Consider the following 15,034-nt stretch of genomic DNA (forward strand, 5'->3'; position numbering starts at 1 on the left):
TGCCCGCCGGGGCGTCAGGGCCTCTTACGTCATCACGGCCGTGTAAATGCTGGCTGTGTTCAGGGACAAGTGGGTTGTGTTGCTGAAGAGCACTGACGCGTCACGCACCGTCAGGGGGTGCTGTCCCCGTGGGGACATTACATATCAGTACGGTTTGCTCTTGGGCTGTCAGTGCAGTGTGGATGTTGAGTAGCAATAATAAAACACAATCCTGTCTGTCTGCCAGAGCCTTTGTCTCTTCTTTCCTGGGTGATGAGGGGCTGGGTGCTGGGCTGAGTGCCAGGCTGGGTGCTGGGCTGGGTGCTGGGCTGGGTGCCGGGCTGGGTGCTGGGCTGGGTGCTGGGCCGGGTGCCGGGCTGGGACCAGCAGACCGCCCATCCACCCAGACCTGCATAAAACGGTGTTAGTGCCAGCAGCGCAGAGTTGGCTAGTACCTATGCTTGTCTGCGTGGTGGGCCCAAGGCTGGTCACTTCACCCTCACCTCTGCTACCTCCCTCAGCCTGGCTCCTGGGACAGTGCCTGGCACATGGCAGGGGCTCTGAATCCCACAGTGTGCCCCAGCTCCAGCCCGGGCTCTGGCTGGCCAAGCTCCGGTCCTGATGGTGAGGCGGGCCTCCCAGGTGAGGAAAGGTTCTGAGGAGCCCAGAGGACTGGGGCTGTGCAGTGAGCGGCGGCTGGCTCCGGAGGGAGGCTGCGAGCCTAGCAACACGGTTCAGCCAGCGTCACACGGGCAGCAGGGTCGGGGCGGCAGGTGGGTACCCACAGCGTGGCGACTCACCCTGGCTTCTGTGCCGCTCAGGAATGTGCTAGGGGGAGGAAGGACCCAGGCCAGAGGCTGCTGGGAGCTATGTCCTCTGCCTTCCAGGTTCCTGAGCTCGCCCGAGTTCCCGAGACAGGACTCTCCCAGGAATCAGCTGAGAGTGAGACCCCCACCCACTCGCTGACACCCCAGAAGGGCAGTACAGGGGTGGGCTCAGGGGACGTGGCTTTCCCAACACTTCAGTGTTTCTGCGGGGGCTTATGTCAGACACATCCAAGAAGGGCGACCCAGCGTCCGCCTGCAGGAGCTTCTGGAGTGTTCTACAGCAGCTGCCCTCCCGAGGGGCACCTGGGAGAGATGCCCGTTCAGTCCTGCCCCATGGTGCTGGGCCCCACCAGACGGCATGATGTGTATGCTGGGCCTGCTGTAGTGCAGTCACATGGTGGGAACATCCCTCCAGCGCTAACAAGAATGTTCCAGAATAATCTCTTCAGGCAAGGGCATGCTGACTACATCATGAGCTGCCTGGCCACACAGTATTGCTGTGTTGGTTACTACCCCGTGGCTTTATTTTTTCTCTTTTAAATTTATTTTTATTTGAAAGGCAGAGATACATAGAGAGAATGAGAGACAAAGATCTTTCGTCCACTGATTCACTCCCCAATGGCCATCCGAAGCCAGGAGCCAGGAACTTCCTCCAGGTTTCCCATGCGGGTGCAGGGTCCCAAGGCTTTGGGCGGTCCTCTGCTGCTTTCCCAGGTCACAAGCAGGGAGCTGGATGGGAAGTGGAGCAGCCGGGACCTGAATTGGCGCCCATGTGGAATGCCGATGGCGCCAGCTGCTACCCTGTGAGTTTCCGAAGTGTTTTAAATATGATACTAGAAAACATTGAATGTGCCGTTTCTACTTGACTAGGAACGCCTGTGGTCCGTTCCACACTCGGAGGAGAGTATGCACAGTCACGCCCCTGCCGTCCCTCTGCACACCCACGGTGCTCCCGGCTCCCACTCCTCCCAGCGGGCCGAGGTCGGTGTCCAGGGCTCCAGGTCGGCCCCACCCGAGGCCCGCCCAGTCCACTCCCCGCAGGACCGCCCACTCCCCGCAGGCCCCGCCCACTCCACGCAGGACCGCCCACTCCGCCTCAGGACCCTCCACCTCCCACACAGGCCCTCCACCTCCCGCCCAGTCCACTCCGCCGCAGGACCCTCCACCTCCCACACAGGACCTCCACCTCCCACACAGGCCTGCCCAGCCAACTTCCTGACTCCGCCTCCGCTCTGACCACGCCCATCTGCAGGCCCCGCCCACCCTTCAGATCCGTCCCACTCCCTGCAGGCCTGTTCACTCCCCGCAGACACGCCCACTCCCCGCAGGCCCCGCCCACTCCGCCGCAGGACCCTCCACCTCCCACACAGGCCTGCCCAGCCCACTTCCTGACTCCGCCTCTGCTCTGACCACGCCTATCGTCAGGCCCCGCCCGCCCTTCAGATCCCGCCCACTCCCTGCAGGCCTGTTCACTCCCCGCAGACCCGCTCACTCCCCGCAGGACCGCCCACCTCCCACACAGGCCCGCCCAGCCCACTCCCCGCAGGCCCCGCCCACTCCCCGCAGACACGCCCATCCCTGCAGGCCTGTCCACTCCCCGCAGACCCGCTCACTCCCCGCAGGACCGCCCACCTCCCACACAGGCCCGCCCAGCCCACTTCCCGCAGGCCCCGCCCTCCCTTCAGACCCCGCCCCTTTCTCGCAGACCCGCCCCCTCCCTTCAGACCCCGCCCACCCAACGGCCGGCCTGCCTGCTGACCCTCCCGGCCTGCGGTGGCTGAGGGCGGCCGGAGCGTCCCTGAGGAGAGGCCGCGGCGGCGTTGGTCTGTAGCAGGAACGGGACGAGGGGGCCTGGGGAAGCGTAGGTGGACGGCGCGTCGTGGGCGACATGGCGCTGCCAGTCGAGTCCTTCACGGGCCGAGGCCTTCCCGGGCCGCGCGCCCCTGTCCGGTCACGGGCGCCATGACAGTCCCAGGCAGGCCCGTGGGGGTGGCGCGGCCCTCCCCGGCCGGGCGCCTCCTGACCTGTCCACCTGTTGCAGGAGCTCGGCCCCGGGGACCCGGCTGGCTGCGGCCATGGACGAGGCCCCGCTGCTGGGCGCGATGCCCGGCCCGGAGGAGGAGATGGTGAGCGGCCTGTTCGGCGCCGAGGGTCAGTTTGTGCCCGAGAACATGGCGCTGAAGCCCCCGGCGGCCATCAGACACGACGAGGACGAGTTCCACGTGCTGAGGGACGCCTACCTGTGTGCGGCCGAGCCCCAGGGGCCGCTGCTGGGCGCCGACGGCCAGGCCAAGGTCAAGGTGGAGCTGCTGGTGGAGGAGCAGGCGGAGCAGCCGCTGCTCGGGGAGTACCCGGAGCTGCCCGAGCTGCACCCGCTGGAGGACGCCGCGCTGCCTGCAGCGCCCCCGGCACACACCTACAACCTGCACTTCCTGTCCTCGCTGCTGGCCCCGCACCGCAGCCCGGCCGTGCTGCCCCTGAGCGCCTGGGCCAGGGACGGGGCCGCCCCGGGCGTGCGCGTGATTCCTGTAAGAGCCCCCGTGGGGACAGGCCGGGGAGCCCCCTCCACCCCTGCCCCGCGCGGGCTCCCCACCCCCGGGCATCTCCCCGAGAGGTTCCAGGAGGACTCCCGGCAGCCAGGCCCCCTCCAGGAGCAGAGGCACCCCCTGGCCCCGCACCCTTGTCCCTGAAGTGGGGAGCCAGGCGGCACCTGCGTGCCATTCAGTTGCTTTAATGAGCCTGGCACCTGGGTGCAGTGAGCCGCTGGAACCCAGCTCCTCAAGCCAGGGCTCTTCGGAAAGCACTCTGTCCCAGCTGCTGCAGGTCACTCCGCCAGGAGCCTGGAGCGTCCTGCTGTCCCAGGGCGCAGGGCCTGAGCACTGGGCCCCCTCCGCCAGCTTCCCAGGAGCCTTAGCAGGGAGCTGGCTGGAAGTGGAGCAGCCGGGACTCCAGGCCAGGCAGCACTCTGAGATGGGGGGGCAGGCCACGGCTTACCTCACTCCACCACAACGCTGGCCCAAAATCCGAATGATTTTGACGCAAACATTTTGAAATTCATACTTGGGACATTTTTCCAAAAACTTTGTGGAAATGTTTATTTCGAACTTGCATGGACTTCAAATTTTCTGTAGCAAGATTTGTTTCAAACTTTTATTTTAAAAGGCAGAGCAGAAACGGACAGGTCCTCCACCTACCACTTCCCTGCCCAGTGCAGCTGGGCCAGGAGGCTGGCATTGAGTCCAGGTCTTCCGGGTGGGGGTCACGGGTCCAGTTGCACCCCGGTGTACGGTAGCACCCAGAAGAGTAGTGGTCCCAGTGAGGGAGAGAGGCTCGGAGCGTGGGGCTCCCTCCTGTGGTACTCCTTCCCGGGGTACTCGGGTTCAGCTTCCAGTGGGCAGCTGCCAGAGCCGGTGTCCAGCGCGAGCTCACGAGGCCGCGGTGGCTCTCTAGGTGGAGATAAAGGAGACGGGCGGCACTCCCGCCAGCGGCAACCCGGAGGAAGCCCGGTTCCCGAGCCCTCTGCCCCAGGAGGCCTGCTGCAGGTTCCCGTCGTCCCAGGAGGCCGAGGACGCCGGCGCGGCCCGTAGGAAGGACTCCAGCCCCATGGTAATGGTGCGGGGAACCATGCTGGCCGCCATCATGGGAGGGCTGGGCCCCTGGCATCACCAAGTCAGTGGATGGGTTCAGGCCTTCTCCCTGGGCGCAGCATCTCAGCTAGGGCCTTTCACCTTTGCCCTTTGCCCTCTAGGGCTCTCTCCAGTGCTGGAGAACCACAGCCACACAGATGGGACAGGTCTGTGTGTGCTGAGGAGACGCACGGGTCACCCTGGGCATGCAGAGCCCAGGGGCGTAGGGACCTGAGCCCCGTGGGGGGCGGGCTGGCGGGCTCTGGCTCTGGCTTGGTCCTCCAGATGCAAGTCTGGGCCCTCTGAATGTGAGAGCCGAGGTCGGGGTGACCTGAAGCCTCGACCCGGGGCGCGGTGCCTGCTACTGCAGTTGTCTCTGGGGGGCTCGTTCTGATCGCTCTGGGTTTCCCTCGTTGGAGTGTAACATCCCGAGCCCAGAGACCGCGTCCTCTGTGGGAGACCACGGCACGTTAGGGAGAGGAGCCCGAGGCCTCTCTGGGCAAGGTGCTGTCATCCTCCGCCCTGGAAGCTGGGATGAGGCAGAGCCCTCGGCTTGTCTCCATCTGACCCGTGTGGCTTGGCCGGAGTTAGGCGCCCAGGGAGCTCCCTCCGTGTGCTGGCTTCTCTGGAGGGCTGGACTGCTCAGGCTCACCTGGCCACTGAGGAGCCATCCCTCAGCAGAACTCGTGAAATGGGTGGAGCCAATCAAGTCCTGGGAAGTAGACATGTTTGTTAGAATTTTGTAGTTCTTAGTTTAACCTTCCTAAATTGTAGGAATAAGACAAATGGATACTTTAAAAACCTGTGTTAACGTGTGTGTGTGTGTGTGTGTGGCGGACAAGAATACAGTAAGACCAGACTATTTGAGTGTGTGTCCTGCTGCACAGTGGGTCCAGCGGACAGATCCGCCCAGGTCCCCATGGAGAGGGTTGGGGAGTGGCTCACTGCCCCACAGATGTGGACCCTGGAGTGCAGGGCAGGGGCACGGGCAGCACCCTGGGGCCCACAGTGAAGAGTCCATGTCAGGCCCCGTTGGGGAAGGGCCGCCGGGAGCCTGCCCTGCACCCCAGCGGGCTGTCGGCAGCCACGTCCAGGCCGGGCAGTTCAGAAAGCATGGAATGTAGGCGGAAGTGCAGAGCACACCTACAGCCCTCCATCCATCCGGACAACAGCTTCCTCCGGAGTTGAGCTCACCTGGCCTGCCTTACCTGGGTCAGGTGCTCACAATGAAACCTGCTCATTTCTCCTCTTGGAGGTGATCTGCCAGTTGAAAGGCGGGACCCAGATGCTGTGCATCGACAGTTCTGGCACCAGAGAGCTCAAAGCGCTTCCCCTGCTTCCTCAGTACCAGGAGCAAGGCAGCTACCTGCAGTCGGGTAAGAGTGAGTCGGCGCCACGCACAGCAGCCTGCACAGGCTCACGTTTGTGAAGGTAATAAATAGCAATTGTACCAGTGCCCTAACCCTCACAAACGAGCTAAGATTGAACAAAACACATCTTTCCAGATGAATGCCCAATTCCTACATAGCTGCCTCCCCCGCAGGCCCTGCAGGTCAGTCCAGGGTCGAGAGGCCCGTGAGCGTGCTGGGAGGACTCATGCCAGCTCTGATTCCACAGCAGTGGTGCCCAAAGGTGCCCGGGTCAGCTGTAGTGGAGAGATGGGGGTGTTGAGGGGCTGCACTGGAGAGATGGAAGGCTGCCAACAGGGCTGTCCTGGAGAGAGGGGGTGCTGGGGGACTGCCCAAGGGGGGCTGTGCTGGAGGGATGGGGGTGTTGAGGGACTGCCCGTGGGGCTGTGCTGGAGGGATGGGGTGTTGAGGGACTGCCCGTGGGGCTGTGCTGGAGGGATGGGGTGTTGAGGGGCTGCCCGTGGGGCTGTGCTGGAGGGATGGGGTGTTGAGGGGCTGCCCGTGGGGCTGTGCTGGAGGGATGGGGTGTTGAGGGGCTGCCCGTGGGGCTGTGCTGGAGAGGGGTAAGTTGCTGTGGAGCTGTGACATACACTGTGTTTCCATGTTGTCAGTGAGAACTGTCACTCTGCTCTGGTCCCCATGAGTTCTGAAGCGCGATCAGGTGATTGATCTGAAATTCATTCTCTCAAGCTCCTTTTAACGGGCCTAATAAGGAGAAGTGATCGGGAAACACACGGCTCTCCTGAAACGCCCTATGAGTGGTCCAAGGAAGATGAAGTGATGTAATTGGCGGTTTGATGAGTTGATGAGCACGGCCCTTCCTCTGTGGGTGGCACACCTTCGTGTTCCTCTAAGTCATCTCTAGTTAGACTTTCGTTGTGGGACACTGACTGGCATGAGATGCCGTGCCTTTGACCTTGGGAACCGGGGCAAGAAGAAGCAGTGTGCCTGCCCATCTCCACACAGCAGTGTCTTCAAGCTGCTGGCTTTTGCAGGGAGGAAGTGTGCTGGGGACTGCCCGCTGTGGCTTCCTGGGGCCCACCTCCCTGCCCTTGCCTTCTGGGCGCCACGTGACAGCGTGCTGGTGCCTCCAGGTCTACAAAGGGCAGAAGCAAAACGCACTCTCCATCACTGGTTCAGATGATGCCGAGTCCCTGCTTGTTACAGCATGCACATTTTATTTAAAGCTTATTTATTTAAGAGGCCGTTCCAGCTGCTGGCTCACTCCCCAAATGGCTGCAATGGCTGGAGCTGGGACAGGCCAAAGCCAGGACCAAGGCGCTTCCTGCAGGTCTCCCCACGGGCACAGGGGTCCCAGGCCTTGGGCCGTCCTCTGCTGCTTTTTCAGGCACATTAGCAGGGAACTGGGCCAGAGGAGCAGCCAGGGCTTGAACTGATGCCCATATGGAATGTTGGTGTCACAGAAGGCAGCTCATGCACTATAGCACAACACAGCCCCTATACCATGTGCATTCTAAGCATAAACAAAATAAATGCATCATTTGCCTTCATCTAGATCTGCCAGTCAAAGTGTGTGTGAGCCCTCCAACACACTGGCCCTCCAACACAGCCCCACGGGCAGCCCCTCAGCCCACCCCTCTCCAGCACAGCCCCACGGGCAGCCCCTCAGCCCACCCCTCTCCAGCACAGCCCCCCTGGGCAGCCCCTCAGCCCCCCATCTCTCCAGCACAGCCCCACGGGCAGCCCCCAGCCCCCCATCTCTCCAGCACAGCCCCACGGGCAGCCCCTCAGCCCCCCGTCTCTCCAGCACAGCCCCCCTGGGCAGCCCCTCAGCCCCCCATCTCTCCAGCACAGCCCCCTCTGGGCAGCCCCCAGTCCCCCAGCCCTCCATCTCTCCAGCACAGCCCCCTCAGCAGGCACAAGCATGTGCTTAAGGAGTAAAACATACGTTTCTCTTGCCGCTGAGGAGCCCGGAGGTCCGTGACCCCTCAGGGCTCAAGGATGCCCAGCGAGGTGTGTGTAGACAAAACTCTCACAGCCTCATCAGTCCTACAGGAAGTACCTTGTACTGAGTAGCTGAATTTTACCCTAACAAGTTAGTCCCCATTTGAGGAAAAGCAGGCACATCAGGCACTCCTCACGGTGCACCAAGTGAGAAGGGGCACTCCAGGACAGCCGGGGGGCTTGCTGTGTCCCACAGCCCCCGGCCCCCGCAGGCACACAGCTCTGGGACACAGCAGGCCCACCTCAGGGTGGCAAGGCAAGGAGCTTTGTGGTAGAAAGTAGCATCACTGACTCAGAACATTTTACAGAATAAACCATCAAGCTAAGTTTCACTGTGAACATGACAAGCGCATACTCCGTGTGCGGAGCAGGCATGCACCGCCAGCTCACTCCCGTCGTCTCCTTACAGACATTGCTAAAGCGATGCCTACTCTAGCAGGAAGATTCTTGCCAGTGCCAGCAAAATTCAGTCTCATTCCACAGCAGGTGAGTCATTCTAATGCAAAAATACAATTGGGCATCATGGTCTCTTGAAATCTCCCTTAATGAAATATTTCTGACCTGCCATTTACAACGCAACACTAAAACATCTAGCAAGTTCTGGGTTCTTACCCTCCCTTGTGCACTGGGAGCCCTTCTCAGCTCAACTGACCTGTTTCTTTGGTCTCCAGACCCTCAGCTGCCCAAGGTGCTGCCCATGTAGAATCCAGAAGATTCTGAGCTTCCACATTACCACAAATATGTTTTTCTGTCAAGTTGGGCTTTCTGATTCTACCATAGTGTACAGGCAGTATTAACCAGAGGGCAGCCTCTAGCTCCCCAGAGTGGTCCCTTGGCACTCTGGCTGCCCTGCCCTGCTCCGTCGGGGAATTCAGTGGCCTAGGAGACCACAGGTGTGTGGTGAGCTGCCGTTTGTTTATATGAATGGACGGCACACAACCTGGCCCAGGCATGATAGTGCCACACCTGCAGGGGGTGGCCAGGGGAATGAGCCCTTGGGTGATACTAGGGGTCAAGGGAACCTGACAGCACGCAGCCCCCCATTCCACAGCCCACAGTGGGTGCAGCAGGCCGGCCACAGGCAGATGCGCTCAGTGGGTGATCATATTCCATGTGAGGAGAGCAGAGGAGGGGGCTGGGGACAAGCGTGGGGAGGGCAGGTGTCCGTGTACACACAGCGGTCCCAGCTGCACGACGGGACAAGCCAAGCATAGTCCTGAGCGACATGAGGGAGTGGGCAGCACAGGGAGGACAGCCTACACGTGGGCAGCAGCAGGCCCGGGGGACGGCCAGGTCAGCAGGGTGGTGACAGAGCACAAGGGAGGGTGGCAGCAAGTCCAGGAGGAGCAAAGGCTCCGGGTGTTCCTGTACGGGAAGAGACGGAGGGGAGGGAGGGACAGGGGAGAGCCGGTGAGGGTGCTGCCACACCATCTCGGTGAGCAGAGGGCGGTGGGCAGAGCTGCCCAGGCTGAGAGACTGAGGCACAGGGTGAGCCAGGGGCGGGGTGTGTGTGAGGGAGAGGAGCCCCAAGGGCCCTGGGACGTGGATTCCCCTCTACGGAGACGGTGAGTGCCCCACACATGGCCTCGGATGCCCAGGGAGACACAGTGAGCCCTGGTGAGCCCCCTGAGGGCGCCCTGGGCAGCAGGGATGAGGTGGGGTGGCTGGGGAGACAGCGCTCAAAGCCAGGAAGAGGGGGGCCTGGGGGAGGGAGCGTCAACAGGGCTGCAGGTGAGAAGGGAATCCCTGCTTCCCTGGAGGCTGGCTGGGCAGGAGGGAGGAGGTGTCACACTGTGCGCAGCCAAGCCCTGTGAGCCCCACTGTGCGCACCCGGCGGGAGGTCGCTGCAGGTCCCCAGGACATCCTCGGCACCATCCCCGCCATGGCCGGCTGCCCGCGCCACCACCAGGCCCCCTGGCACCCAGCTTCCTGTCTACATGTTCTCCCTGGCTCCTTGACTGGGTGTGTCCTCACATTCAGCTTCCCTGCACACTGTGACCCCAAGAGGTTGTCCCAGCAGGCCGTGGGCTGCGCCCCTGGAGACCCTGGCCTCCCTGCCAGACCCCACTGCCTCTAGTGCTTGGAGCCTCCCACCTGAGCGATGTGTGACAGACACCTGGAGCACTGGCATTAGCAGGAGGGGGTGAGAAAGGCAGCCCCCCACCCCACCCAGCCTGGGATGCAGACCACCTACAGCGAAACCCTGCCCTGTGCCCATGGCCCCAGCACAGCCTGAGAGCCCCCCGATGGTGCCCCTTCCGCCCTCCCAGGCCGCAGGGCACCACTCAGGGAAGTCACGGGCTGCATCGAGTTGCCCCAAGAGAGACACGTGCAGTGGATCTGCAGCTCGTGGCCTTTGCTCTGCACTCCTTGGGGGCAGTGTGGCAGGGCAGGAAATGGGATTGTACCTGCTCTATGCCAAGAATTGCCCAAACCCCAAAATTGGTGAAATTGTTTTCCCAAAAGTAGCAGACCTCAGACGGGCACTTGGAGCCTGATCTGTCCGTCAGGTGTGTGGGTGACAGCAGGGGACAGCGTTGGTCACTTCTGAGCTTCGTCGTCCTGGCTTGGCCAGACCAGGGCTGGCATGTGGGGAGAAGCCCCTGGGCCCCCACTGTGCTCTGTGAGGGGGTGTCTGGCCTCCCACCGCGAGTCCTCAACGTCCTGTGGGACTACACAGTTAATGTGGGGGTGAAATGGGGACAGGGAGAGGGTGAGTAGGATGCGTGCTGTCAGAGGGCTGGAAGGCCGAGGGACAGAGAGGGAACGCTCAGCTGTGACTTACCCAAGCCATCTCTGCCTGCTGTGCCCAGCGCTCTAGCAGGAAAAGACCCCGACAGTGCCGCTTTGGGCCGTGCGCGTCTCTGAGCAGCCTCTGTGCGTCACGCTCACCAGAAAATGGATAAGAAATGCGAACTGGGCAAACGGAGGGCACGGATCATGTGTGATTGTGCCGTTGCTTTCCAGACTGGGAAACGGCAAAGTGTCTTCTTGAAAAATGAGCCATAGTGGCTGCCAAGGAGACTTGCAATGGTGAGACCTCACTGCTGTGCCATCACTCATGGTTAAAGAGCAGTTTCCGTTTGTACAAGTCGCTCATTGGAATTTCTGATTTCCAGATCAACACTTCTAACGATAATAGCTCCCTGGCCATTTCCACGGCCCGCCGCCTGACGGCTGGGCCATGGTCACTCTGCTCCCCCCTCACCTCCTCTGGGGCTGCGCTAGGGCAGCGTTCTCTTGCTCTGGGCATCCTGTGCCAGGTGGGCCTGCTGCGGCCGGGGCTGCAGAGCCTGGAGAGGCGTGTGCAGAGCGGGACACGGCTGGAGAGGCTCGTGCTGCAAGCGCTGCGACGAGAAAGCCGTTCCTCCCGCCTGGAGGGCTGGCTGGCTGGCTAGAACCTCGAAAACCAAACTAACCCCATGCCCTTGCCTTTGACCTCGCCCAGGTTGATCACGGAGCCCTGCCAACGGTCGTCAGCGGGTCTGCTTTCCCCTCCAGCTCAGCTCTCCCAGGACCCCCCAAAGACACCGTGTCTGGGTAAGGATACAGGGCCATCAACCGCCCCTCCGTGCATGTGCTCAGTTAGGAGGCGGCGGGCACTGGCCTGGTCTCTGCAGGAAGTGGCTGCCCGTACTCCTTCCTGCCTTGTAAGGTGCGTGTCACCTTGAGTCTGGCTGGTAGAGGTGTTAGGGTTCACGTCTGGTCGGTGCTCCTGGGAAGGCTGGCGTGTGTGCGTGCTCCGTGGCTGTGCGGGGAGTCAGGAGCCACTCTGGCTGGGCCATCTGATGGCACCTGGGTCCCAGCAGGGCTGACCTGCGGGTCTTTGCTCTGACCACTGTCACAGATACAGTGGCCAGCAGGGACATGGAGCGTGGTCTGTCACGTGTGCTCCTGGGCTGCCCGCACACTGCCTTCCCGCTCAGTGGGCCGGTGCTAGTGTGGGAGCGTATCCGGAAATTATACTTGGAGGCCGTGTGTGGGTGTGGCTGCCATTACCTGGGACCTTGTCTTGTCGTTTTAAATTATGCGTGTGCTTGTGGCCCTGAAGCCACACTGGTTGTATCTCTTTATTAAACAGACTTGTACTGCTTGCTTGGGCAGCCCAGTGCAATCATGGCTCTCTGTAATGGATTTGAGATGGGTTTATGCCTGCCCTGCAGACCTGTTGGTCCACAGTGCCATGAAGGGACCCAGGCCTGAACAGCCAGAGGGCACAGCTTCCCTGCAGCCTGGGCTTGGAAAGAGATGTTTGGAAGGCTACAACAAACGGCTGTTATGTGGACCCCGTGGTTGGATCCTGGAGTTCAGCTGTTGCCCTGTGTGGTCACCACAAGCAGGCTGTGGGTGCACATGTTCTAGACCCCGTCCAGCTGTTGCCCTGTGTGGTCACCATAGACGGGCCATGGGTGCACGTGTTCTGCGGCCCCGTCTGCCGGAGTCCAGCTCCAGCCGAGAGTTCGGAGCTCGGGAATGGTGCGTGGAGTCGGCGATAAAGAAAGACAGACACTGACACTTGGTGCGTTCTCACAACAGCCCAAGAAAAAGCTGTCCTTTTTATTTACTCAAAACCTCACAAGCTTCTGCACAAGCAACTAATTGTTCTATTTTTACTTCAAGACTAAGGGGGCATGTACAGACATTTGGTCACTCTGTCCGCACTTCAAGGCTAAGCAGGTGTCCCCAGAGATAATTCTTTAAAACACTGTATTCATATTCTTCAAAGCAAGCCATTATTCATTCTTCAACAGTAGCCATGGAGCGGCAGCCAGGACTCCAAGGCCAAGGCACATGCGATTACCTGCTAATCAGTAGTACATTTCTACCACATTTCTATTTCTACAACTTGCCCATTATTCAATGAGAAAATAGTTTACAAGGGAAAAAATATAAATCTAAAAACAAAAATTACAAATATTAAATCCCTCTACAACTATAGACCCTGCAACCCCATAAACAATAAAACAATAATCAAAAGCACTTTTCTTTAATAAAAGCATCCTTAATTCCTCTAGCTAAAAATTATAAAAGCGGCTAAAACAGCTACATTTTCTATGCTCCAAAAAATTGCAAAAACTGGCTAGCCTATAAAATAACAATAACTATACTTATTGCCATAGCAATTTCAGCTCTCACTCTCACTTGCATTCCCGTGGGTCCACTGGGTGCTACCTGACTGGCCAGGCCCTGGAAAGGAGGCAGATCCGCCTCACCTGTGACCTCCTGTCTTCCTGCTGCCTCCTGGCCTTGAACCAGTCATTATTTTAGGGCAGGGCACTCGTGCAGTGCTCCCAACACCCGTCCAGCGTTGCCCTGTGTGGTCACCACAGACGGGCCATGGGTGCACGTGTTCTGCGGCCCCGTCCAGCTGTTTCCCTGTGTCTGGCTGCAGTGTGTGTCCACTCTGTTCTCAACTTGGGTGCCTCTGATGGAGTGAGACTCTGCGGGGCCTCCTGTGTGGTGGGTCAGCAAGGAGCCAGCTGGCCGTCGAGTGTGACTGTCAACGTTCCGGATGAAGCAGGAAGGACTTGGGAAGCCCCCAGGGTCTGCTTTTTGCATTGTACCCACAAGAGACCTAGTATGTTGTGACCCCCCAAGAAACTGTTTTCCTGGGATGTGGGCCGCCAGGTGACATCATGGCACTGCTCCGTGCCTCCCTGTGAGTAGAACATTCCAGGGCATTGATGTTTCTGTTACTTTCTCTGTGAGAGCCTCCCTGACTGCAGGGCCTGACTGGCTCGGCAGCTGCCCTCCCCCTTCTCTGCCAGCCCCCTTCCTCCCTGACCTGTGTGCTTTCCTCAGACAACTGTGTACTGTGTGTATCTTGAGGAGCTGTGCAGGTGGCACCCATCTGTTGTGTTATAACTCCTGTGGCAGGAGCGATGTGAGCTGTGTGCGTCTGTGTGCTGCGCCTGCTTACCTGAGCCCCTGAGTCAGCCCTGCGGGCAACAGGAATCTCCTCCAACGTGAGGGGCCGGCAGCGAGCCCTGACTGGTTCTCACACTGCGTGTGCAGCCCCAACCATGGCTTGCTAGCTGTTCCTCAGCCGCAAGCTACGTGCTGTACTAGCCCCCTGTTGGCTTCTCCGAGCAGGGCAAGCTGGACCTGCAGGTGTCGGAGGCAAGGTCAGCCTGATGCGGACACAGGTCAGCCTGGACTTCAGGCTGAGTGGGAGAGCTCACCTGGTCACCATGCTGCTTCCTGGAAGATCATCTGACCAACTGATTCGTTAGCATATTATGTTTATTTTAAAGCTTTTAAAATTCATGTTCTTTAATAATGTGACTGTCGTCAGGCTGTAACTGTAAATTCTGACATAGCACAGACTGTCCTCATTTTGGTGACTTAACAGACCTCCTAGACATCACAGGCCTGGACGCGTCCCTGGTGCCGTGACTGGCGGTCTGCCTCCCCGGGTGCCGTGGCTGGCGGCCCGGACATGTCCCCGGTGCCGTGACTGGCGGCTGGCTGTGTGTTGCTCTCTCGTTTGCAATGCCTCTCCATGGCATGGCCTTCTGGTCTCACCTCCCCGTCTTTACTCCGATTTGCAGCTTGGCACTAGGAGGGTAGCCAAATGTCATTAGAGCTCTGGGGGTTTGTCTATCCAGTTTCCATGACAATCAGCTCGTCTCCTCACATACACCTTGTGGCCCTTCCTGACTCGGCAGCTTTGCTCCGGCTGTGGTTTTAGCAGAAACAGGGACGCCTCAGGGCTGGCGCAGGTCCCCCCCTCACAAGCCTTTGGGCCTATCTTCTTGCATGTCTGCTGACTCAGCCATCTGTGTGTCGGTGGCATTGCAGTTAGGGTAAGAGCGACGTGACACGTGAGCGTGTGCTCTTCTGTGCTCCCAGCTACTCGAGCCTATGTCCCTGTCCCTGGCTCTTCAATGGGCTTCTCCAGGCCAGGCAGCATGCCCCCAAAGCACTGTCGCAATTCTGGGGCAGCATGGCTCCATGCCCTGTGCCTGTGGGTGTCCTCCCAACACTGCGACACACACCGGCCTGCGCTGCCTCCTGCCCCAGGCCCAGCAGGGCCCGCTGCTAAGTCTCCTGTATCTGGGGGAGAGAGTGTTGGCTCCTGGGCACAGGAGTGCAGGATGGCCTTGTGGCCCAGCTCAGGACGGGAGCCAGGACAGCAAGACAGAGGAGAGGGCCCCTCCTCCGAGCAGGGGTCCGTGGGTCAGGAGGATGGGACAGCCAGACCTGCTCCCTTCAGGAACCCGAGGCC

The 15,034-nt window shown here is 60.3% G+C and overlaps 1 protein-coding gene across 2 annotated transcripts in view; it reads left to right on the forward strand.

Annotated features, from left to right (window-relative positions):
- Positions 1 to 2,862: 2,862 nt before the first annotated feature.
- The window catches only part of TESMIN (testis expressed metallothionein like protein), a 28,462-nt gene continuing 16,290 nt past the window's right edge, over positions 2,863 to 15,034 (forward strand). For both annotated transcript variants that reach the window (XM_058662714.1, XM_058662713.1), the window contains exons 1-5: positions 2,863 to 3,334; positions 4,257 to 4,412; positions 5,688 to 5,808; positions 8,216 to 8,292; positions 11,255 to 11,346. In XM_058662714.1, coding sequence (XP_058518697.1) covers positions 2,882 to 3,334; positions 4,257 to 4,412; positions 5,688 to 5,808; positions 8,216 to 8,292; positions 11,255 to 11,346 — 899 coding nt within the window. In that variant the 5' untranslated portion in view covers positions 2,863 to 2,881. The remainder of the gene's footprint in view (positions 3,335 to 4,256; positions 4,413 to 5,687; positions 5,809 to 8,215; positions 8,293 to 11,254; positions 11,347 to 15,034) is intronic.

Source organism: Ochotona princeps, chromosome 4 (assembly GCF_030435755.1).
Source record: "Ochotona princeps isolate mOchPri1 chromosome 4, mOchPri1.hap1, whole genome shotgun sequence".
Classification (NCBI taxonomy): domain Eukaryota; kingdom Metazoa; phylum Chordata; class Mammalia; order Lagomorpha; family Ochotonidae; genus Ochotona; species Ochotona princeps.